This window comes from Thalassophryne amazonica, chromosome 3 (genome assembly GCF_902500255.1).
Source record: "Thalassophryne amazonica chromosome 3, fThaAma1.1, whole genome shotgun sequence".
Taxonomy (NCBI): Eukaryota; Metazoa; Chordata; class Actinopteri; order Batrachoidiformes; family Batrachoididae; genus Thalassophryne; species Thalassophryne amazonica.
In genome coordinates this window covers 2,839,504-2,862,524 of record NC_047105.1, presented here as the reverse complement: position 1 = coordinate 2,862,524, position 23,021 = coordinate 2,839,504, and the positions used below count along the sequence as shown (strand labels likewise).

Sequence of the window (23,021 nt, the reverse complement as noted above, 5' to 3'; positions counted from 1 at the left end):
CAATTTTATTCACTTTATACATGCTTCCCTTAGGCAGTATTATTAGACGGTATTGCTTAAATTTTCATTGTTACGCAGATGATACCCAGCTTTATCTATCCATGAAGCCAGAGGACACACACCAATTAGCTAAACTGCAGGATTGTCTTACAGGCATAAAGACATGGATGACCTCTAATTTCCTGCTTTTAAACTCAGATAAAGCTGAAGTTATTGTACTTGGCCCCACAAATCTTAGAAACATGGTGTCTAACCAGATCCTTACTCTGGATGGCATTACCCTGACCTCTAGTAATACTGTGAGAAATCTTGGAGTCATTTTTGATCAGGATATGTCATTCAAAGCGCATATTAAACAAATATGTAGGACTGCTTTTTTGCATTTACGCAATATCTCTAAAATCAGAAAGGTCTTGTCTCAGAGTGATGCTGAAAAACTAATTCATGCATTTATTTCCTCTAGGCTGGACTATTGTAATTCATTATTATCAGGTTGTCCTAAAAGTTCCCTAAAAAGCCTTCAGTTAATTCAAAATGCTGCAGCTAGAGTACTGACGGGGACTAGAAGGAGAGAGCATATCTCACCCATATTGGCCTCTCTTCATTGGCTTCCTGTTAATTCTAGAATAGAATTTAAAATTCTTCTTCTTACTTATAAGGTTTTGAATAATCAGGTCCCATCTTATCTTAGGGACCTCGTAGTACCATATCACCCCAATAGAGCGCTTCGCTCTCAGACTGCAGGCTTACTTGTAGTTCCTAGGGTTTGTAAGAGTAGAATGGGAGGCAGAGCCTTCAGCTTTCAGGCTCCTCTCCTGTGGAACCAGCTCCCAATTCAGATCAGGGAGACAGACACCCTCTCTACTTTTAAGATTAGGCTTAAAACTTTCCTTTTTGCTAAAGCTTATAGTTAGGGCTGGATCAGGTGACCCTCAACCATCCCTTAGTTATGCTGCTATAGACGTAGACTGTTGGGGGGTTCCCATGATGCACTGTTTCTTTCTCTTTTTGCTCTGTATGCACCACTCTGCATTTAATCATTAGTGATCGATCTCTGCTCCCCTCCACAGCATGTCTTTTTCCTGGTTCTCTCCCTCAGCCCCAACCAGTCCCAGCAGAAGACTGCCCCTCCCTGAGCCTGGTTCTGCTGGAGGTTTCTTCCTGTTAAAAGGGAGTTTTTCCTTCCCACTGTAGCCAAGTGCTTGCTCACAGGGGGTCGTTTTGACCGTTGGGGTTTTACATCATTATTGTATGGCTTTGCCTTACAATATAAAGCGCCTTGGGGCAACTGTTTGTTGTGATTTGGCGCTATATAAAAAAATTGATTGATTGATTGATTGATCAGTATTTCACCAGCAAACATTTCAGTATACTTTATTCACCTTTCTTTAAAGTAAATGTTTTTTTCTTTACTACTGTACAACTTTTGTTGCTGCAACAAGTGATGTTCCCCATTGTGGGATCAATAAAGTTGATCTGATCTTATCTTAGAACCTAAACTCTATTGGGGCCGTCCCGCCTGGTGACTCAGGCCTTTGTAAGTATTGTTTGTGCAATCTGGGGACTTTTTTTTATTTCAAATAAATTCTGAAATCTGGCTGAATAAAACTGGAAAAGGAACAAGAGTACACAAGTGATAAGAAAACCATTTTAACAGTGTTCATGTGAGCCAGCAGAGAGAAAGAGAGCAGGGAGACAAAACTAACCTTATCAAGCTTGTCAAATTTAAGAGTCAGTGGCTGACTGCTGGGACAGGCTCCGGCTCCCCATCATGACCCTTAATGTGGAGTAAGGTAGAAAAAAATGGTAATTTGGCATATCGACCAAAATAAAAGAAACACATAAACAGTGTTGCCACAGTTACTTTGAAAAAGTAATCCAATTACTGATTACGCCTTGAAAAAGTAACTTAGTTACTTTACAGATTACTCAATTTTAAAAGTAACTAAGATTACTAGTTACTTTATTAATTACTGTCAGCAGCTGCTGACACCCCCCCCCACGCCACCTCAACATGAAAATGAACCCATTTTGCCGACACTCACTTTATATGAACATAAATGCTTGTTTTATAAAAAATTAGTCAGTCTTTCTTGACCTCATATTTACATGTTGACAGCACTGTAACAGTAAAACTTACACTTTATAACCTACATTGTTTATAAATGTAACTATTAAATTCTTTCTAAACATTTTAGTTATTATTATAAGTCGTATTAGTATTAATAATAGTATGAAAAAAATGTCTTCAAAAGTGGACCTCTAATCTAGGGCTGTTGTGAATAGCCCCCCCCGCGCGTGTGTGTGCATGGATTTGTCCCTGGCTTGCTGTTTGAGCAGAAGAATGGATAATTATATAAATAATTTATGCGGAAAACACGACCAGATTGACAGATAAGAAAGATTTATCAGTGTTTTTACATCATGACTGTAGGTGATTTTGGGTGGGGAAAAAAGTGTTAGTATTTGCTTTTTGCGGCTCAGCTGTTTTTAACACAGACGCACACAGAGTTTTAAAGAAAACAAAAAAAGCCTAAAAATGTCTTTGTAAAATGGGCTGGTATGACCATAGCTCAGACCATCACTGCACTCTGAGAGATAGCTGTCCGGATAGCTGTCCAGGTCGGAGGTCGGGGAGCAGCTCAGTGGGGAGGTCGGAGGTCGGGGAGCAGCTCAGTGGGGAGGTCGGAGGTCGGGGAGCAGCTCAGCCGAACCCCGACCTCCCGCTGCATCTCGATGGGATGGCTGTGTGACTCAGTGACTCAGAGAAGTAACTTTAATCTGATGACTGATTCGGAGAGATTAACACGTTAGATGACTCATTACTGAAAAAAGTACTCAGATTAGTTACTGGAATCACTGCATATAAAACTGATGCAAAGAAATGACTGAAAGTCAGAACATGTCCTGCGTCCTCGCCAGAGCAGTGTCCCCTCCAGGGACAATTTCCAACTTCCACAAAGAGTCAGAGTCGGGGGGGACGTGATAACTCCGACACCGTTCAGGATCTTGACCTCCTCCAGCAGCTACGAGCTCTGGAAACGTTTGACGCCAGGTTTTGAAAACACATCTTTTGTGTGATTGACAGGTGAAACAGCTGACTTCTACATCCAACCTGCCCCACGACCATGGGAGATCCAGGCCACACCCCCCACCCTTTTCACCAATCACAAAGAAGAAATCCGTGTGCCTTACACCTCCTCCGTTAAGGTATTTGGATGAATGTTGTCTGTAAAGCTGAAGTCACACAGCACTAACGAGGGACACCAAAGCCAAAACGAAACAAGAAATGTGGACTTAGGTTGACGTTCGGAGACATTGTTTAACCGTCATCCAGCTTCCTTCCTGTAGCTGGCGCTTCGTCGGGATTTTCAAAGTGTTGAAAAATGTGAATGAATCCCGACGACAACCTCAATTCATCCATATTTCGTTTTGCTTTCTGTCTTGACGGTTCCTCATTGTTTGCATAGTTCCCCCTCAGCCTTCCGTTTGCGTGTCTTTGAACGAGTGTATCTGAACGGATCAATAACTAAAGATCTGACGAGCTGAACGTGACTTGTCCATGTGTGGGATGAAAAGCAACGTTTTCATACAGAAACAACAGCGGCAAGAACGTTTTGTTTCCTTCTTTTATGCGCTCTGTACTCACAGGCTTTTCGGTGACAGATGTGCCGGCTCGTTCATCCACTTATCTCGATGATTTGTGGCTTTTTTTCCTTCGTTCAGCGATCACTGTGTGACCGGGCCCTAAAAACAGTTCTGATCAGTGACTGAAGTCTGGAATCTGTGACTTAGACTCTAACCAGTGTCCTGAGGTGAGGACTGGATGTCTTTGGTCCCAGGTCTCTGTGGAGGATCTTTGGGTCATGCTGGAAAGACTTTGTGTCCAATGAACAGTTACTTAGTAAGACAGATGAGGATGATCACAGACACCAAGGCAGTTCTGTGGTGTTGTGGGTGCAGTGAAGCATGCTCCCAGACTTAATAAGTACACAAAGATTGAGGTATGGAGCTCCTCCACCCATGAGCTAGCACATTCACAATTATGGGGGAAAAAAACAAAATCGCACCCGGCAGAAACATCCAGTAGACCCGGAGGTCACGGGCGGCCATCAGCTACAGTCATTCTGTTGTGACAGAAGTGAAGGAACAACACAAGATGGACAGAGCATGCAGTGACGTAGCCCATGGTGTGTCCACCTGGGTGGTTGCTACCCAGGAACCAAGGTGGTTCCATGCTGTGGTGACACGTACTTGGGTTATAGGGTCTCAGACCGTGTAAAAACAAACGACCAGAACACAGAATTGTGCTGCTTTTGGGGTAGTGGCAGTGAAACCATCTCTCTGGTCATCTGACCAAAATATACAATCGCAACTGGTCTTTACGCACGGGAACTCACTGTGACCTGCTGACTTCTTTTCACCTTTTGGAGCACTGTTCATGGGCCGGTGCCTGACCTTTAAATAGATCTGCCAGATGAAAGCACTTAGACCTTCTGGTGGTTTTATTATTGTGACAAACCTGAAGATAAGACCTTACAGTGATTAGTTCTCGATGAACCGTGGACAGACGTTGCCATGGTGACAACCAGCCAGAAAGCAGAAGACTAAAGCTGCACTTTATAACTTTTTTATTATTGTTTGTGTGTTTAGGAATGTCACACCTGTCGCGCCAGCGGGACGAAGCCGTGTGCAGAGTGTAATGGAAGTGGGCACGTAAGGACACTGTCAATCAATCAGTTATTGATCAAGAGATGTGATCAGTGTTGTCATTTCTCACCTTGTGGCGCTCTAATCGTTGCTTTTAATGTTGATCAATTATTGGCTCAATTGAAAAGAAAACAAATATGAAAATAGGACTTTTAAAAGCTTTTCTGTTATTCTAAAAATGATAGATGAAATATTTTGGTGGTAAAGGTAAAACACTCCAATAACAAGTGTCCCTTTTGGGGAAAAAAAACAAAAACAGCGGAGCAGCAGAGCACAAACCCCATTAAAAATCAGACATAGGTACAAGTGTCCAGATTGTATTGTGGTGTAGAGTGGATAATGTGTGAGTGATGTGTGTACAGAAAGCCTGCTGGGTGTGTAGCGGCTCTGGGAAAAGAGGTGAGGAGAACTGCAATCGCTGTAACTCTACTGGCAAAGACAGGTACTGCAACACTTCTCTAAAATGGCAGTGTGCTCTGATTGGTTCCCTTACAGCCTATAAAAACCACAGGAGCTCATGTGTGAAGCTGAAGCCTTCAGCTTCATTTCAAACTGACTGCTGTTTTCTCTCGTTACAAATGTCACTAACATGAGCATAAATTGTGTCTAAATAAACTCGAAACAGTGCCATCTACAGGACAAATTCATAACCATTTTCTTCACTTTTGCATCACTAATCTTAAAAATCAAACTGTTATCATTCATCATCACTCATTCACTCACTCATCTTCAATCACTTATCCAGGATCGGGTCGCGGGGGCAACAGTTCCAGCAGGGGACCCCAGACTTCCCTTTCCTGGGCCACATTGACCCCGTCTGACTGGGGGATCCTGAGGCATTCCCAGGCCAGTGTGGAGATATAATCTCTCCACCTAGTCCTGGGTCTTTCCCGGGGTCTCCTCCTAGATCAGGGGTACCCTGTTCGGTCCTCGAGGTCTACCTTAAGATGAGATAAGACTTTATTGATCTCACAGTGGAGAAATTCACATGTTACGTCAGCTCTTAAAAAACACACAAGATGGGTGCAAGTAGAGGAAAATGTTCATCAACAGCGTGTGCAAAGATAAGCAATAATAATAATACTTGTAACAGTACAATAAAATAAGAAAATGAGGTAGAAATAGTGTATATATATATATAAATGATTGGAATTAAAAAATAGGAGCATCTTATTTACAATATGTGAAGTGGAGTTTAGATGTGATAAGGTGACATTAGTGCAGGGATTTGTAAACGAGTTGTTATTGCACGTGATTTGTGGACATATTATTGCATGTGGTTATTTCACAGTGTTATTGTACAGTCTGACAGCAGCAGGGAGGAACGACCTGCGGTATCATTCCTTCTTGCACTGAGGGTGCCTCAGTCTGTCACTGAACGAGCTGCTCAGCTCCACTACAGTCCAGTGCAGAGGGTGAGAGGAGTTGTCCATGATGGATTTGAACTTGGTTAACACCCTCCTCTCAGCCACCTCCTCCAGAGAGTCCAGAGGACAGCCCAGGACAGAGCTGGACTTCCTGACCAGCTTATCCAGTCTCTTTCTCTCCTGCTCTGTGCTGCCCGGGGCCCAACAGACGACAGCACAGAGGAGAGCTGAGGCTACAACAGAGTTATAGAGGGTCTTAAGCAGAGGCCTGCTCACTCCAAAGGATCTCAGTCTCCTCAGGAGGTGGAGGCGACTCTGTCCTTTCTTGTACAGGGTGTCAGTGTTGAGTCCAGTCCAGTTTGTTGTTGAGGTGAACACCCAGGTATTTGAAACTGTCCACAGTCTTTATGTCCTCCCACTGGATGTTCACCGGTGGGTGAGGTGGTGGTTTCCTCCTGAAGTCGATCACCATCTCCTTCGTCTTACTGGTGTTGAGACACAAGTGGTTGTGCTCACACCAGTCCACGAATTCTGTGATGACCAACCGGTACTCCAGCTCGTTCCCCTCAGACACGCGACCCGTAATGGCGGAGTCATCAGAGAACGTCTGGAGATTGCAGCTGTCTGTGTTGTAGGTGAAGTCCGAGGTGTAGAGGGTGAAGAGGAAAGGCGAGAGGACGGTGCCCTGGGGGGCCCCGGTGCTGCACCTTACCACCTCAGACTGACAGCTGCGCAGTCGCACGTACTGCGGGCGGTCAGTGAGGTAGTCGATGGTCCAGGCGGCGAGATGTCAATCCACACCTGCATCCTCCAGCTTCCCCTGCAGCAGCGCCGGTCTGATGGTGTTGAAAGCGCTGGAGAAATCAAAGAGCATGACTCTCACAGCGCTCTTGCCGGTCTCCAGGTGGGTGAGCACTCGCTGCAGCAGGTAGGTGACAGCGTCATCTACCCCGATGTTGGGCCTGTAGGGGAACTGCAGTAGGTCCAGGATGTCGCTCACCGCAGTGCAGAGGTGAGACAGGACGAGCTGCTCCATGGTCTTCATGAAGTGGGAGGTCAGGGCAACTGGTCTGTAGTGGGCCGGTTCCTTGGCGTGCAGTGTTTTGGGAACTGGGACCACACAGGAGGTCTTCCACAGGGTGGGGACCACCCCCAGGCTGAGGCTCTTGTTGAAGATGTGGCTGAGGACCTCACAGAGCTCATCTGCACACACTGGGTCAGGTCGTTGATGTCTTCACTGTGAGAGTTTTGAAACATGCTCCAGTCTGTGGTTCTGAAACAGTCCCTCAGCCTCTCAGTGGCTTTTTAAGTCCAGAGTTTCACTGGCCTTTTCTGCACTGGCTCTCTTCTCACCCTGGGTGTGTATTGAGGGAGCAGATAGACGAGATTGTGATCCGAGCGTTCCAGCGGGGGGAGGGGGGTGGAGGTGTAAGCGTCCTCCACATTAGCATAAAAAAGGTCCAGTATTCTATTGTCCCTGGTTTCACACGTGATGTACTGGGTGAACTTGGGGAGGGTGGCAGAGAGGGAGGCGTGGTTAAAGTCCCCGGTGATGAGGAGGAGGGCACGGGGGTGTTCAATTTCAATTTATTAATTTATATAGCATCGACTCACGACAAAGTCGCCCCAAGGCGCTTCACACAATTCATAACAACACAAATTAATCTAAAATCAAAATTAAAAGCAAGAAAAGCACAATAAAAAGATAAAACACAGTAGAATAAAAAGAAATTACAAAGCAAACACAAAACAGATTAAATTAATGATAAGACAGCCTAAAAAAGTGGGTCTTCAGTCTTGATTTAAAAGTTTCCACCGTGTCAGACTGCCTTATAGCTGCAGGTACATCGTTCCAAAGAGTTGGACCACGGTAGGAGAAGGCTCTATACCCCACAGACTTTTTGTTCATCCTTGGAACACACAGAAGCCCTGCGCCCTGCGAACGCAAGGACCGCGCAGGTACGTAGGGCTTAACCAAGTCCGCCAGGTAGGAAGGTGCCAGTCCATGAACAATTTTATAAACCAACAATAAAACCTTAAAATCCGATCTGGCAGAAACCAGTAGCCAATGAAGGGATGCTACAATGGGAATAATGTGGTCAAACCTTCTACTTTGTGTCAAAAGTCTGGCAGCAGCATTCTGTACCAACTGAAGTCCTCGAATGCTAGACTGCGGCAGGCCAGAAAATAAAGCATTACAATAATCCAATCTGGAAGAAATAAACGCATGTATAAAAGTCTCAGCATCAGCCATAGACAGGATAGGACGAATCTTCGCCCAATGTAGGATCCAAAAGTACTCCAAGATTCCTCACTTTGTCCGTATGATGCACAACACACAAACCAAAATTAAGCACCAACTGGTCAAAATGATGCCGATGTCTGGCTGGACCAAGAACCATCATTTCAGTCTTATCAGAATTCAAGAGTAGGAAATTACTAGACAACCAACTTCTCACAGATATAAGGCAATCTTCCAAGGCTTTTATATGGGCAAGATTACCAGCAGTTACCGGCATGTACAGTTGAGTATCATCAGCATAACAATGGCAAAGGCAATCCCGTAATGCCGCAGAATATGACCAAGGGGCGCTATATAAAGTGAGAAAAGCAAGGGGCCTAACACAGACCCCTGTGGAACCCCAAATTTCGTTTTACCAAGGCCAGAAGTAGTGTTATTGTACACAACACAATAAGAACGACTGGACAAAATATGACGTCAGCCAAGCAAGAACACTTCCAGTAATCCCAAAGTAATTTTCCAGCCTATCAAGTAAAACACAATGATCCACAGTATCAAACGCAGCACTAAGATCCAAGAGCACTAAAACCATTGTGGTGTAATGGTGGAATGTGTGGTGGAATCCATTGCACACAGAAAATCATTCACCACTCTGGTAAGCGCTGTCTCTGTGGAGTGATGTTTTCTGAAAGCTGCCGTGAAACCACTTTTTCCAGAATTTTAGAACAGAATGACAGATTTGATATCGGCCTGTAATTACTCAATACACCAGGGTCAAGACCAGATTTCTTAAGCAGTGGTTTAATCACTGCAGATTTAAAACACCCAGGCACAGAACCAGAGCTTAATGAAAGATTAACAATTTCCAGCACAGTCGGCCCAAGAACGGGCCACAGGTCCTTAAACAATTTTGTTGGTATAGGATCAAATAGGCAGGTTGTGCTTTTTGTAGACATCACGAGCTTCACCAGCGCATCTAGTGAAATAGTATCAAATTCTGTAAATCTAGGTGTCACCTCATTAATAACACCCACCTCCACAGCAGGGTGCAGAGATTGAGCCAAAGCATGTTTAAATATGCTCAATCTAATGTCTTCTGTTTTCTACTCAAAGTACTCCAAGAAGTCTTGAGCTATAAACGGAGAAGGACTAGCAGGTGACCGACCATGGATAAGAAATTCCACAGTATCAAACAAAAATTTTGAGCTGTGCTTATTTTTATTGATCAAATCCCAATAGTCAATCAATCAACTTTTTTCTTATATAGCGCCAAATCACAACAAACAGTTGCCCCAAGGCGCTTTATATTGCAAGGCAAGGCCATACAATAATTATGAAAAACCCCAACGGTCAAAACGACCCCCTATGAGCAAGCACTTGGCAACAGTGGGAAGGAAAAACTCCCTTTTAACAGGAAGAAACCTCCAGCAGAACCAGGCTCAGGGAGGGGCAGTCTTCTGCTGAGACTGGTTGGGGCTGAGGGAAAAAACCAGGAAAAAGACATGCTGTGGAGGGGGGCAGAGATCGATCACTAATGATTAAATGCAGAGTGATGCATACGGAGCAAAAAGAGAAAGAAACAGTGCATCATGGGAACCCCCCCACAATCTACGTCTAAAGCAGCATAACCAAGGGATGGTCCAGGGTCACCCGATCCAGCCCTAACTATAAGCCTTAGCGAAAAGGAAAGTTTTAAGCCTAATCTTAAAAGTAGAGAGGGTATCTGTCTCCCTGATCTGAACTGGGAGCTGGTTCCACAGGAGAGGAGCCTGAAAGCTGAAGGCTCTGCCTCCCATTCTACTCTTACAAACCCTAGGAACTACAAGTAAGCCCGCAGTCTGAGAACGAAGCGCTCTAATGGGGTAATATGGTACTACGAGGTCCCTAAGATAAGATGGGACCTGATTATTCAAAACCTTATAAGTAAGAAGAAGAATTTTAAATTCTATTCTAGAATTAACAGGAAGCCAATGAAGAGAGGCCAACACGGGTGAGATATGCTCTCTCCTGCTAGTCCCCGTCAGTACTCTAGCTGCAGCATTCTGAACCAACTGAAGGCTTTTTAGGGAACTTTTAGGACAACCTGATATTAATGAATTACAATAGTCCAGCCTAGAGGAAATAAATGCATGAATTAGTTTTTCAGCATCACTCTGAGACAAGACCTTTCTGATTTTAGAGATATTGCGTAAATGCAAAAAGGCAGTCCTACATATTTGTTTAATATGCGCTTTGAATGACATATCCTGATCAAAAATGACTCCAAGATTTCTCACAGTATTACTAGAGATCAGGGAAATGCCATCCAGAGTAACGATCTGGTTAGACACCATGCTTCTAAGATTTGTGGGGCCAAGTACAATAACTTCAGTTTTATCTGAGTTTAAAAGCAGGAAATTAGAGGTCATCCATGTCTTTATGTCTGTAAGACAATCCTGCAGTTTAGCTAATTGGTGTGTATCCTCTGGCTTCATGGATAGATAAAGCTGGGTATCATCTGCGTAACAATGAAAATTTAAGCAATACCGTCTAATAATACTGCCTAAGGGAAGCATGTATAAAGTGAATAAAATTGGTCCTAGCACAGAACCTTGTGGAACTCCATAATTAACTTTAGTCTGTGAAGAAGATTCCCCATTTACATGAACAAACTGTAATCTATTAGACAAATATGATTCAAACCACCGCAGCGCAGTGCCTTTAATACCTATGACATGCTCTAATCTCTGTAATAAAATTTTATGGTCAACAGTATCAAAAGCAGCACTGAGGTCCAACAGAACAAGCACAGAGATAAGTCCACTGTCCGAAGCCATAAGAAGAATAGTAAGCCCGTTTTGTAGTCCATAGTGCGTGCTTGTACTCTGCAGCTGCATCATGCCATGCAGAGTGGAACACCTCTAATTTAGAGGTACGCCACTTCCGTTCCAGACCTCTAGCTTTCTGTCTGACGTCCCGTAAGTAACCATTAAACCAAGGCGACTGCACTTTGGGAAGGCAAGGCCTTAATAAAGGAGGCGCAATCTCATCAAGTGTAGTTCTGAGTACCAAATTCAAACCATCCACCAAACTGTCCACTGATTGAGCATTCTGCAAAGTTGAAGCTAAAAGACCAGGCAATCTGGCTTCAACTTCAGTCCTAGTTGAAGGTTTAATGCGTCGCCGCAGTAATAGGCCAGATTGTTGCTCCACTAAATGCGGTAATGTAAATGTAAACTTAATAAGTGAATGGTCAGAGACCAGCGATGCAAGGTGCAGTATACCAATATTCATGACAGCAATACCACGTACCAAAACCAAATCCAGGGTATTACCACTAATATGTGTCAAGCCCTGAATACACTGTTGCGTTCCAGCCTCTGGAAACAGGTTAGCGCTGCTCGCTCCTCGGTCTTATTGCGGAGAGATCTTACATTCCCCATGACCACAGACGGAATATAAGTCCATCTCCGCTTCGTCCGGCCACCCCTGCAGCCTCTCAGTCTCCTTTGTATGTCTGCAGGTATGTCCAGGTGCTCAGCATAGTGGGGACCCAGCCCACTGTACATAGAGTCTCTTAGTCCAAGCAGCTGATCCCGGGTGTAAACCATGGGGCGCCCGGAGCCGGAGACAAAGGGATTTCCCAGCGCTGCCTCAAAAAGTGCTGAAAGAAGCAAAAACTAAGCACAAGCGTTACAAAAGTGACACTCACTTCCTGACACTCTTAGTTGTCTCCCTGCTCCAACACACCTGAATCCAATGAAAGGTTCATTAAAAGCCTGCTAACGAGTCCAAATGCCCGAACCATCTCAGCTGGCACCATTCAATGTGAAGGAGCAGCAGCTCTACTCTGAGCTCCCCACGGATGACTGAGCTTCTCACCCTATCTCTAAGGGAGACACCAGACACCCTCCTAAAGAAGCCCATTTTGGCCGCTTGTACCCAGGATCTACTTCTTTGGGTCATGACCCAAACCTCATGACCACAGGTGAGAGTAGGAATGAAGATTGACCAGTAGATCGAGAGCTTCACCTTTTGGCTCAGCTCCCTTTTCTTTACAACAGTACGGTAGAGTGAATGCAACACCGCTCCTGCTGCACCAATCCTTTGGCCAGTCTGATGCTCTATCATCCCCTCACTCGTGAACAAGACCCCGAGGTACTTGAACTCCTACACTTGGGGCAAGACCTCATTCCCTACCCGGAGTAGGCAATCCATCGGTTTGCTGATGACAACTATGGCCTCAGATTTAGAGGTGCTGATCCTCATCCCAGCTGCTTCACACTCGGCTGTGAACTGATCCAGTGAGTGTTGGAGGTCACAGGCCAATGAAGCCAACAGGACCACATCATCTGCAAAAAGCAGTGATGAGACCCTGACTTCACCAAACTGGAAACTCTCCTCTGCCCGACTGCGCCTTGATATCCTGTCCATGAATATCACAAACAAGGCGCAGCCCTGGCGGAGGCCATCCTCCACCGGAAATGAGTCCGACTTACTGCCGAGCACCTGAACACAGCTCTGGCTTTGTGAGTACAGAGACCGGAGTAGTGTTGGAAGTCTCACAGGACATGTTGTGACATGCCCAGCTGTTGTACAATTTCTCGGATACTCACTCGACTGAAAAGCCACTGAAAGCCGTCTGAATCTTCCGAATGGTTTCCAACACGGAGGTGTTTTTTGTTGTGCGCCATGAGCGGCTCCATCCCGACGCGCGAATTCCTCCGCACGTCTTTCATTACAAAATCTCCTATAACAGTGGAATGTGCCGCAAAAGTGCTGATGTCCACATTTTCTGCGATTTTTCTGGTAGTCACATGACGTCCCGGATCAACACAGCCTTCACTTTGGAAATGATCTGATCGTTTCAGCCTGTCGATGGCCGTTCAAAGTGCGGCGCGCCCTCAGCCGCTGTGGGCCGCCTTTAATCCAGTTGTAATCCTCCTTAATCTGTGTGACGCCGATAGAATCTTCACCGAAAGCCATCTGAATTTTCCGAATGGTTTCCACCTGGCTGTCTCACACAGTTTCTGAAAAAATTTTCATGGAGCAAAGCGGCAGTCACTCAGCCATTTCCCTGACAATGAAAATCCGACGAGGGGGCTGGATCAGTGCTCACTCAAAGCCTGCCCACAGGGGAATGATGCAACCGACAGGCGTGAAAAAACTCACGCATGCGCACGAAGGTTCAAGCTTGGCTGATGCAAGCGCACATGATTCAAATCCATATAGTTTTTGAAAAAAATAAAAAGGTCAGATACTTTTCTAACAGACCTCGTAAATGTATACATTATACAACCCCTGGCAAAAATTATGGAATCACCGGCCTCGAAGGATGTTCATTCAGTTGTTTAATTTTGTAGAAAAAAAGCAGATCACAGACATGACACAAAACTAAAGTCATTTCAAATGGCAACTTTCTGGCTTTAAGAAACACTATAAGAAATCAGGAAAAAAAATTGTGGCAGTCAGTAATGGTTACTTTTTTAGACCAAGCAGAGGGAAAAAAAATATGGACTCACTCAATTCTGAGGAATAAATTATGGAATCATGAAAAACAAAAGAACGCTCCAACACATCACTAGTATTTTGTTGCACCACCTCTGGCTTTTATAACAGCTTGCAGTCTCTGAGGCATGGACTTAATGAGTGACAAACAGTACAAAGATTTTCAATTGGATTAAGATCCGGACTATTTGCAGGCCATGACATTGACCCTATGTGTCTTTTTGCAAGGAATGTTTTCACAGTTTTTGCTCTATGGCAAGATGCATTATCATCTTGAAAAATGATTTCATCATCCCCAAACATCCTTTCAATTGATGGGATAAGAAAAGTGTCCAAAATATCAACGTAAACTTGTGCATTTATTGATGATGTAATGACAGCCATCTCCCCAGTGCCTTTACCTGACATGCAGCCCCATATCATCAATGACTGTGGAAATTTACATGTTCTCTTCAGGCAGTCATCTTTATAAATCTCATTGGAACGGCACCAAACAAAAGTTCCAGCATCATCACCTTGCCCAATGCAGATTCGAGATTCATCACTGAATATGACTTTCATCCAGTCATCCACAGTCCACGATTGCTTTTCCTTAGCCCATTGTAACCTTTTTTACACAGCGTAATTTGTAATGAGAGCTGCTTACATTTGTGCGACTCTTTCGGCTCCATGTTTGTTTCTGTAGAGACAGCGATGAGCTTCTCCTAGGGTTTGTAGCCCTTCGCCTACCCCTCTGCCTCGCTCCAAAAAGAGGGTTTTTACACCCATCTGTCTATCGTGCCCGCACAAAACAGAGGGTAAGGGGAAGGGCCGAGGGGTAGACTTGAGATTCAGCCAATGATTTTCAAATCCTCTTCAACCTATATTCAATTGAATACACCACAAAGACAAGATATTTAATGTTCAAACTGATAAACTTTATTGTTTTTGTCCAAATATTTGCTCATTTTGAAATGGATGCCTGTAACACATTTCAAAAAAGCTAGGACAGTGGTATGTTTACCACTGTGTTACATCACCTTTCCTTCTAACAACACTCAATAAGCGTTTGGGAACTGAGGACATTGTGAGTGTCATGATTGGGTATAAAAGGAGCATCCCCAAAAGACTCAGCCGTTCACAAGCAAAGATGGGGTGAGGATCACCACTTTGTGAACAACTGTGTGAAAAAATAGTCTAAAAGTTTAAGAACAATGTTTCTCAACGTCAGTTGCAAGGAATTTAGGGATTCCATCATCTACAGTCCATAATATAATCAGAAGATTCAGAGAATCTGGAGAACTTCCTACACGTAAGTGGCCAGGTCAAAAACCAACATTGAATGCCCGTGACCTTCGATCCCTCAGGCGGCACTGCATTAAAAACCAACATCATTGTTTAAAGGATTTTACCCCATGGGCTCAGGAAGACTTCAGAAAACCATTGTCAGTTAACACAGTTCGTCACTACATCTACAAGTGCAAGTTTAACCTCTACCATGCAAAGTGAAAGTCATACATCAACAACATCCAAAAACACCGCCGCCTTCTCTGGGCCCGAGCTCATTTGAAATGGACAGACACAAAATGGAAAAGTGTGCTGTAGTCTGATGAGTCCATTTCAAATTGTTTTTGTAAATAATGGACATCTTGTCCTCCGGACAAAAGAGGAAAAAGACCATCCAGATTGTTTGTTGTGAAAGTGTAGTGACACGGACCCACAACAGGGGGCGCAAATGAACAGTCAATAGATGAGCCAGAAAGTAACAATTTAATGTTGTGAAATGTGCACAACGAATATACAGACAATCTTAGAATATGATTACAGTCAAATTACAAAGGTGACGTGTGGGCAGGCTCGAGGATAGAAGACGTCTGTCCTGAGAAGGGCCGGAACCACACGATTTCCGCCACCACCGAACCTGGTGAATACTGGAGCCGCCAAGTCCCGAATTCCCAGGTGATCACCGTCTCCGACTGTCGGATCTGGTACTGCTGGCGAGAACAAAGACAGTCAAGTTTGGGTGTGTGTACACCCAGTAACAACAACGGTGGGAATGCCACCTCCACCTCTCACTCAATATGTGATGAGTACCGCAGTGATTCCTCAGGGGAAAAGAGTGCCGTCCTGCACTCACTCAGCTTCCACAGAAAGAGGAACCGGTACTCCTGCAAACACTCACAATATACAGATGTATTGTAACACAAAACGGCTGAGGATATTACCTTCAATGAAGTACGATATCTCGGCGATGAGGTGGAGATGACATCTGGGTTTTATGGAGTGAGGTGATGAAGAATGAGTGACAGCTGTCAGGAAGTAATGAGTAACAGCTGTCACTCCCGGCTGTGTCCGTGGCGGCAGCGCCCTCTCGTGCCTGAAGCCCGCACTTCAGGCAGGGCGCCCTCTGGTGGTGGGCCAGCAGTACCTCCTCTTCTGGCGGCCCACACAACATTGTTACCAGCACAAAGTTCAAAAGCCAGCATCTGTGATGGTATGGGGGTGTGTTAGTGCCCATGGCATGGACAACTTACACATCTGTGATGGCACCATCAATGCTGAAAGGTACATCCAGGTTTTGGAGCAACACATGCTGCCATCCAAGCAACGTCTTTCTCAGGGATGTCCCTGCTTATTTCAGCAAGACAATGCCAAGCCACATTCTGCACGTGTTACAACAGCGTGGCTTCGTAGTAAAAGAGTGCGGGTACTAGACTGGCCTGCCTGCAGTCCAGACCTGTCGCCCATTGAAAATGTGTGGCACATTATGAAGCGCAAAATATGACAACGGAGACCCTGGACTGTTGAACAACTTAAGTCGTACATCAAGCAAGAATGGGAAAGAATTCCACCTACAAAGCTTCAACAATTAGTGTCCTCAGTTCCCAAATGCTTATTGAGTGTTGTTAGAAGGAAAGGTGATGTAACACAGTGGTAAACATACCACTGTCCCAGCTTTTTTGAAACGTGTTGCAGGCATCCATTTCAAAATGAGCAAATATTTGCACAAAAACAATAAAGTTTATCAGTTTGAACATTAAATATCCAGGGAGGCTGAGTAGTGTGATGCCATAGGTATTAAAGGCACTGCGCTGCGGTGGTTTGAATCATATTTGTCTAATAGATTACAATTTGTTCATGTAAATGGGGAATCTTCTTCACAGACTAAAGTTAATTATGGAGTTCCACAAGGTTCTGTGCTAGGACCAATTTTATTCACTTTATACATGCTTCCCTTAGGCAGTATTATTAGACGGTATTGCTTAAATTTTCATTGTTACGCAGATGATACCCAGCTTTATCTATCCATGAAGCCAGAGGACACACACCAATTAGCTAAACTGCAGGATTGTCTTACAGACATAAAGACATGGATGACCTCTAATTTCCTGCTTTTAAACTCAGATAAAACTGAAGTTATTGTACTTGGCCCCACAAATCTTAGAAACATGGTGTCTAACCAGATCGTTACTCTGGATGGCATTACCCTGACCTCTAGTAATACTGTGAGAAATCTTGGAGTCATTTTTGATCAGGATATGTCATTCAAAGCGCATATTAAACAAATATGTAGGACTGCTTTTTTGCATTTACGCAATATCTCTAAAATCAGAAAGGTCTTGTCTCAGAGTGATGCTGAAAAACTAATTCATGCATTTATTTCCTCTAGGCTGGACTATTGTAATTCATTATTATCAGGTTGTCCTAAAAGTTCCCTAAAAAGCCTTCAGTTAATTCAAAATGCTGCAGCTAGAGTACTGACGGGGACTAGAAGGAGAGAGCATATCTCACCCATATTGGCCTCTCTTCATTGGCTTCCTGTTAATTCTAGAATAGAATTTAAAATTCTTCTTCTTACTTATAAGGTTTTGAATAATCAGTTCCCATCTTATCTTAGGGACCTCATAGTACCATATCACCCCAATAGAGCGCTTCGCTCTCAGACTGCAGGCTTACTTGTAGTTCCTAGGGTTTGTAAGAGTAGAATGGGAGGCAGAGCCTTCAACTTTCAGGCTCCTCTCCTGTGGAACCAGCTCCCAATTCAGATCAGGGAGACAGACACCCTCTCTACTTTTAAGATTAGGCTTAAAACTTTCCTTTTTGCTAAAGCTTATAGTTAGGGCTGGATCAGGTGACCCTGAACCATCCCTTAGTTATGCTGCTATAGACGTAGACTGCTGGGGGGTTCCCATGATGCACTGTTTCTTTCTCTTTTTGCTCTGTATGCACCACTCTGCATTTAATCATTAGTGATCGATCTCTGCTCCCCTCCACAGCATGTCTTTTTCCTGGTTCTCTCCCTCAGCCCCAACCAGTCCCAGCAGAAGACTGCCCCTCCCTGAGCCTGGTTCTGCTGGAGGTTTCTTCCTGTTAAAAGGGAGTTTTTCCTTCCCACTGTAGCCAAGTGCTTGCTCACAGGGGGTCGTTTTGACCGGGGTTTTACATCATTATTGTATGGCCTTGCCTTACAATATAAAGCGCCTTGGGGCAACTGTTTGTTGTGATTTGGCGCTATATAAAAAAAATTGATTGATTGATTGATTCAATTGAATATAGGTTGAAGAGGATTTGCAAATTATTGAATTCTGTTTTTATTTACATTTTACACAACGTCCCAACTTCACTGGAATTGGGGTTGTAGACTGGATGGGCATACTCCCAGGCACCCTCAAGGATCCAGCTTGGGACTTTTGGCAAGGGCGGACGCATCTTCTCCTCTCTCCTCCCCTCTCTGTTTTTCTATCTCTGCTCCAACCTTCAAAAGTCCCTACTTCACCAGACTGTGAATTCTTCCAACTATATTTGCAATAACCAAGGAATTGATCAGCTGGTCTCTCAACGCTATTAAAACCATTTTTTCAACAAGGAAATCAGGGCTGGGGACCCTGCGTGCCCAGATGGAACCTATCCTGCGAGCTATGTTCTCGATGCCTGGGAGAAGTGGCGCATTGCGTGTTTGGCACCACTCACTGTGGAAGACATTGAATATTTATTCTTATTTGCTTTAATGGTAGGAGGGCTGGGGCTGATTGACTGACCTAACGGAAAATTGGCAAGACAGCTGCTACCAGAACCACAACCCCACATCTGTCTGTCATGATTGAGGTGGGCAAGGTGGTACAATCTCAGAGCAAATATCTGCCTTGCAAAGGAAGATGTTGGAGACCAGGGAATATTCATAAATTGGATTTTGATGGTCAAAGGAGCTGCAAATGGAATTTCTGTGTCTCTCTGCCTTACCCAAAACATGGCAGCCTTATCAGCTGCCGCAGGTCAAAACGCGCCGATTGTTTTTCCACCAGAAGGATTTCAACGGCCTTGGTGAAGCATTTGGCTCCCCTCTTATCTGCCCTCCCCTACAGCCTGCTGTTGTCAAGGCAACTCCAGACTTTAAGCACACAGAGACTGATATGAACTCATTTGCACACATCCCCCTAACCACCCCCCCCCCCCCCCCATGTATATATGTTGTTTTTTTATTCTGATGTGTGCCATTCTTACATTAACCTAGTAATAATTGTGCATTAATTGCTGTATTTTTTTTTTGGCTGAGGTAATTGGGTGTGAAGATAATTTTGTTGCACTTCTACGTGTAATGACAATAAATGGTCATCTCATCTCATCCTTGTGAGAGTGAGGAGCTGGTCGGTTGTTCCACGACCAGGACGGAACCGCATTGTTCCTCTTCAATCAGAGGTTCGACTATCGGCTGAACCCTCCTTTCCAGCACCCTGGAGTAAACTTTACCAGGGAGGCTGAGTAGTGTGATGCCCCTGTAGTTGGCACACACTGTCTGGTCCCTCTTTTTAAATATGGTGACCACCACCCCAGTTCGCCACTCCTTAGCCACTGTCCCAGAACTCAATGCACTGTCGAGGAAACATCTCATCCAAGACAGCCCCTCCACACCCAGAGTCTTCAGCATTTCTGTTATCATTCATTATATAAAATATAAATGTATTAAGGTCATAAAAAAGATGAATATTTCAAAGTAAAATAAGCAGTCATGAAAATAAAACTAAGCAGCAAGAAGTTAAAACAATCAGCAGTAACATGAACGTTAAATGTCTGCAGATGTGATGCATGTGCTGGTCGTGGAACCAAAGACTGTGACACCTGCAAAGGAAAACGGAACCTGCTGACCTTCATCCAGCTGAAAGTGGAGTGGTGAGTATACAGTAGTGTTCAGAGTAATAGTAGTGCTATGTGACTAAAAAGATTAATCCAGGTTTTGAGTATATTTCTTATTGTTACATGGGAAACAAGGTACCAGTAGATTCAGTAGATTCTCACAAATCCAACAAGACCAAGCATTCATGATATACACACTCTTAAGGTTATGAAATTGGGCTATTAGTAAAAAAAAAAAGTAGAAAAGGGGGTGTTCACAATAATAGTAGCATCTGCTGTTGATGCTACAAACTCAAAACTATTATGTTCAAACTGCTTTTTTTAGCAATCCTGTGAATCACTAAACTAGTATTTAGTTGTATAACCACAGTTTTTTGTGATTTCTTCACATCGGAGGCATGGAGTCAACCAACTTGTGGCACCTTTCAGCTGTTATTCCACTCCACGATTCTTTAACAACATTCCACAGTTCATTCACATTTCTTGGTTTTGCTTCAGAAACAGCTTTTTTGATGTCGCCCTTGGACCCAAAAAGAACAATTTTACTCTCATCAGTCCACAAAATATTCCTCCATTTCTTTTTAGGCCAGTTGATGTGTTCTTTGGCAAATTGTAACCTCTTCTGCACATGTCTTTTATTTAACAGAGGGACTTTGCGGGGGATTCTTGCAAATAAATTAGCTTCACACAGGCGTCTTCTAACTGTCACAGCACTTACAGGTAACTCCAGACTGTCTTTGATCATCCTGGAGCTGATCAATGGGTGAGCCTTTGCCATTCTGGTTATTCTTCTATCCATTTTGATGGTTGTTTTCCATTTTCTTCCACACGTCTCTGTTTTTTTTGTCCATTTTAAAGCATTGGAGATCATTGTAGATGAACAGCCTATAATTTTTTGCACCTGCGTATCAGTTTTCCCCTCTCCAATCAACTTTTTAATCAAACTACACTGTTCTTCTGAACAATGTCTTGAACGTCCCATTTTCCTCAGGCTTTCAAAGAGAAAAGTATGTTCAACAGGTGCTGGCTTCATCCTTAAATAGGGGACACCTGATTCACACCTGTTTGTTCCACAAAATTGACGAACTCGCTGACTGAATGCCACACTACTATTATTGTGAACACCCCCTTTTCTACTTTTTTTTACTAATAGCCCAATTTCATAGCCTTAAGAGTGTGCATATCATGAATGCTTGGTCTTGTTGGATTTGTGAGAATCTACTGAATCTACTGGTACCTTGTTTCCCATGTAACAATAAGAAATATACTCAAAACCTGGATTCATCTTTTTAGTCACATAGCACTACTATTATTCTGAACACTACTGTACATACTGCAGCATTACTAAAGTACTACCACTACCACTGCAGTATTACTACTACTACTACTAATAATAATAATAGAGCCTTTATTGTCATTGTACATACATACGATGAAATTTATCCTCTGCATTTAACCGTCCTAATTGCAGTTAGACCCAATCCAACCACTAGGGGCAGTGTGCAGCCACAGTCTGGTGCCTGGGGACCAACTCCAGATGTAGAGATGCTGCCTTGCTCAGGGGCAGAGAAAGGAGCAGACCCTAAATAAGCAGGTTTTTGATTGTTGGAGGAAACCAAAGGAAACCTACACAGACACAGGAAGAACATGCAAAGTCCACACAGAGAGGCCGGGAATCGATCATACGACGGTCTTGCTTTGAGGCACCAGTACTAACCACTAAGCCACCACTTTTGCAGCATCACTGCTGCAGTATTATTGTAGTACTACCATTACTACTGCAGCTTCACTACAGCACTACTACTACTACTTCTGTGGTATTATTACAGTACTACTACTGCTACTGCAGTATCATTACAGTGCTGCTACTATGGCAGTATTACTACAGTAATATCACCATTGCAACGTCACTACACAACTGCTACTGCAGTATTATTACAGTACTAGTACTATTGCAGTATTATTACAGTAGTACTACTATTGGGGTATTACTAGAGTAATATCACTATTGAAACATCACTACACAACTTTTACTGTAGTATTATTACAGTACTACTACTATTGCAACATAACCACAGTACTACTGCAACATAACCACAGTACTACCACTACTGTAGTATTACTACAGTGTTACCACTACTACTGCTACCACTACTGTGGCATTACTACAGTGCCACCACTACTGCAGTGGGACTGCTGTCCATGAGGTCCTGAACCTGGAACCAGAACATAGAACATTCAGTCAGGTCCTCATGGATAGTGTGTTCCAGGTTCATCCACAAGCCTGTAGATCAGGTACTTTGAGCCAATGAGGATTCAGTCTCAAGACCTTGGTCCCATTTCAACAAATTGAAACTGAGACCTGGGGTCATAAACAAGGACCTTATCATCTGAGTCACCATCAGTCTGAAATAATCCATGACTCATCCACTGTGATGTGGACACACCTCCAACAACTCAAATACCTCTCAACATCTCAAACACCTTCAGCATCTGCAACACCTCAGACCTCTCCAACACCTCAGACCTCTCCAACACTTCCAACATCTTCAACACCTCCAACATTTCAAATATCTCCAACACCTCCGACATCTCCAACACATTCAACATCTCATACATTTCAAACAGGTACACGTGGGAAACGTGCAGGTCACATGCCATCCAGGATCAGGGTCAGTGACCCCTGGTTGCAGTGTTGATGTTACCTCACTTCACCACATCCATAACACCACAGGAACCGCCTTGGTTCCTGGATGTAACCAGGCAGACAACAGTCTGTTTCCACCTCTCTGCAGTAACCATATATTTGCTGCAGCCAGGTGGAACATGTGCGGGTCCTTGACCAGGTGGGATGTGGGCGTGTTCTTATTCTTCTCCAGTCCTTGGCGTCCTCCACACTGAGACTCCTGCGTCCTGGATCATGTCCACAGAAACACCACATGGAGTAAATGTGGTGTCTGATGATCCTCCACAGAGACCTGGGACCAAAGACAAAACCAGTTAACATTAGTGAACTTCACAAAGCATCAATGTCTGTTACAGCTTCAGAAAACAACACTGAACTCATGTGGCAGACACGTTAAAGTCCTGACCTGGACTCCAGG

The 23,021-nt window shown here is 44.0% G+C and overlaps 1 protein-coding gene and 1 long non-coding RNA gene across 2 annotated transcripts in view; one reads left to right on the top strand and one right to left on the bottom strand.

The window, feature by feature from the left end:
- LOC117505041 (protein SSUH2 homolog) overlaps positions 1-23,021 on the top strand; it is a 57,893-nt gene that overhangs the window by 15,501 nt on the left and 19,371 nt on the right. The window contains exons 6-9 of the mRNA XM_034164575.1: positions 3,089-3,210; positions 4,654-4,716; positions 5,073-5,152; positions 19,861-19,953. Of these exons, the coding sequence (XP_034020466.1) occupies positions 3,089-3,210; positions 4,654-4,716; positions 5,073-5,152; positions 19,861-19,953 (358 nt within the window). The remainder of the gene's footprint in view (positions 1-3,088; positions 3,211-4,653; positions 4,717-5,072; positions 5,153-19,860; positions 19,954-23,021) is intronic.
- On the bottom strand, positions 1,318-21,867 carry LOC117505076. Its single transcript, XR_004559023.1, has 3 exons — positions 21,857-21,867; positions 13,874-13,879; positions 1,318-1,494 (listed from the first exon to the last, which is right to left on the bottom strand). It is a non-coding gene; the product is annotated as an uncharacterized LOC117505076 (long non-coding RNA).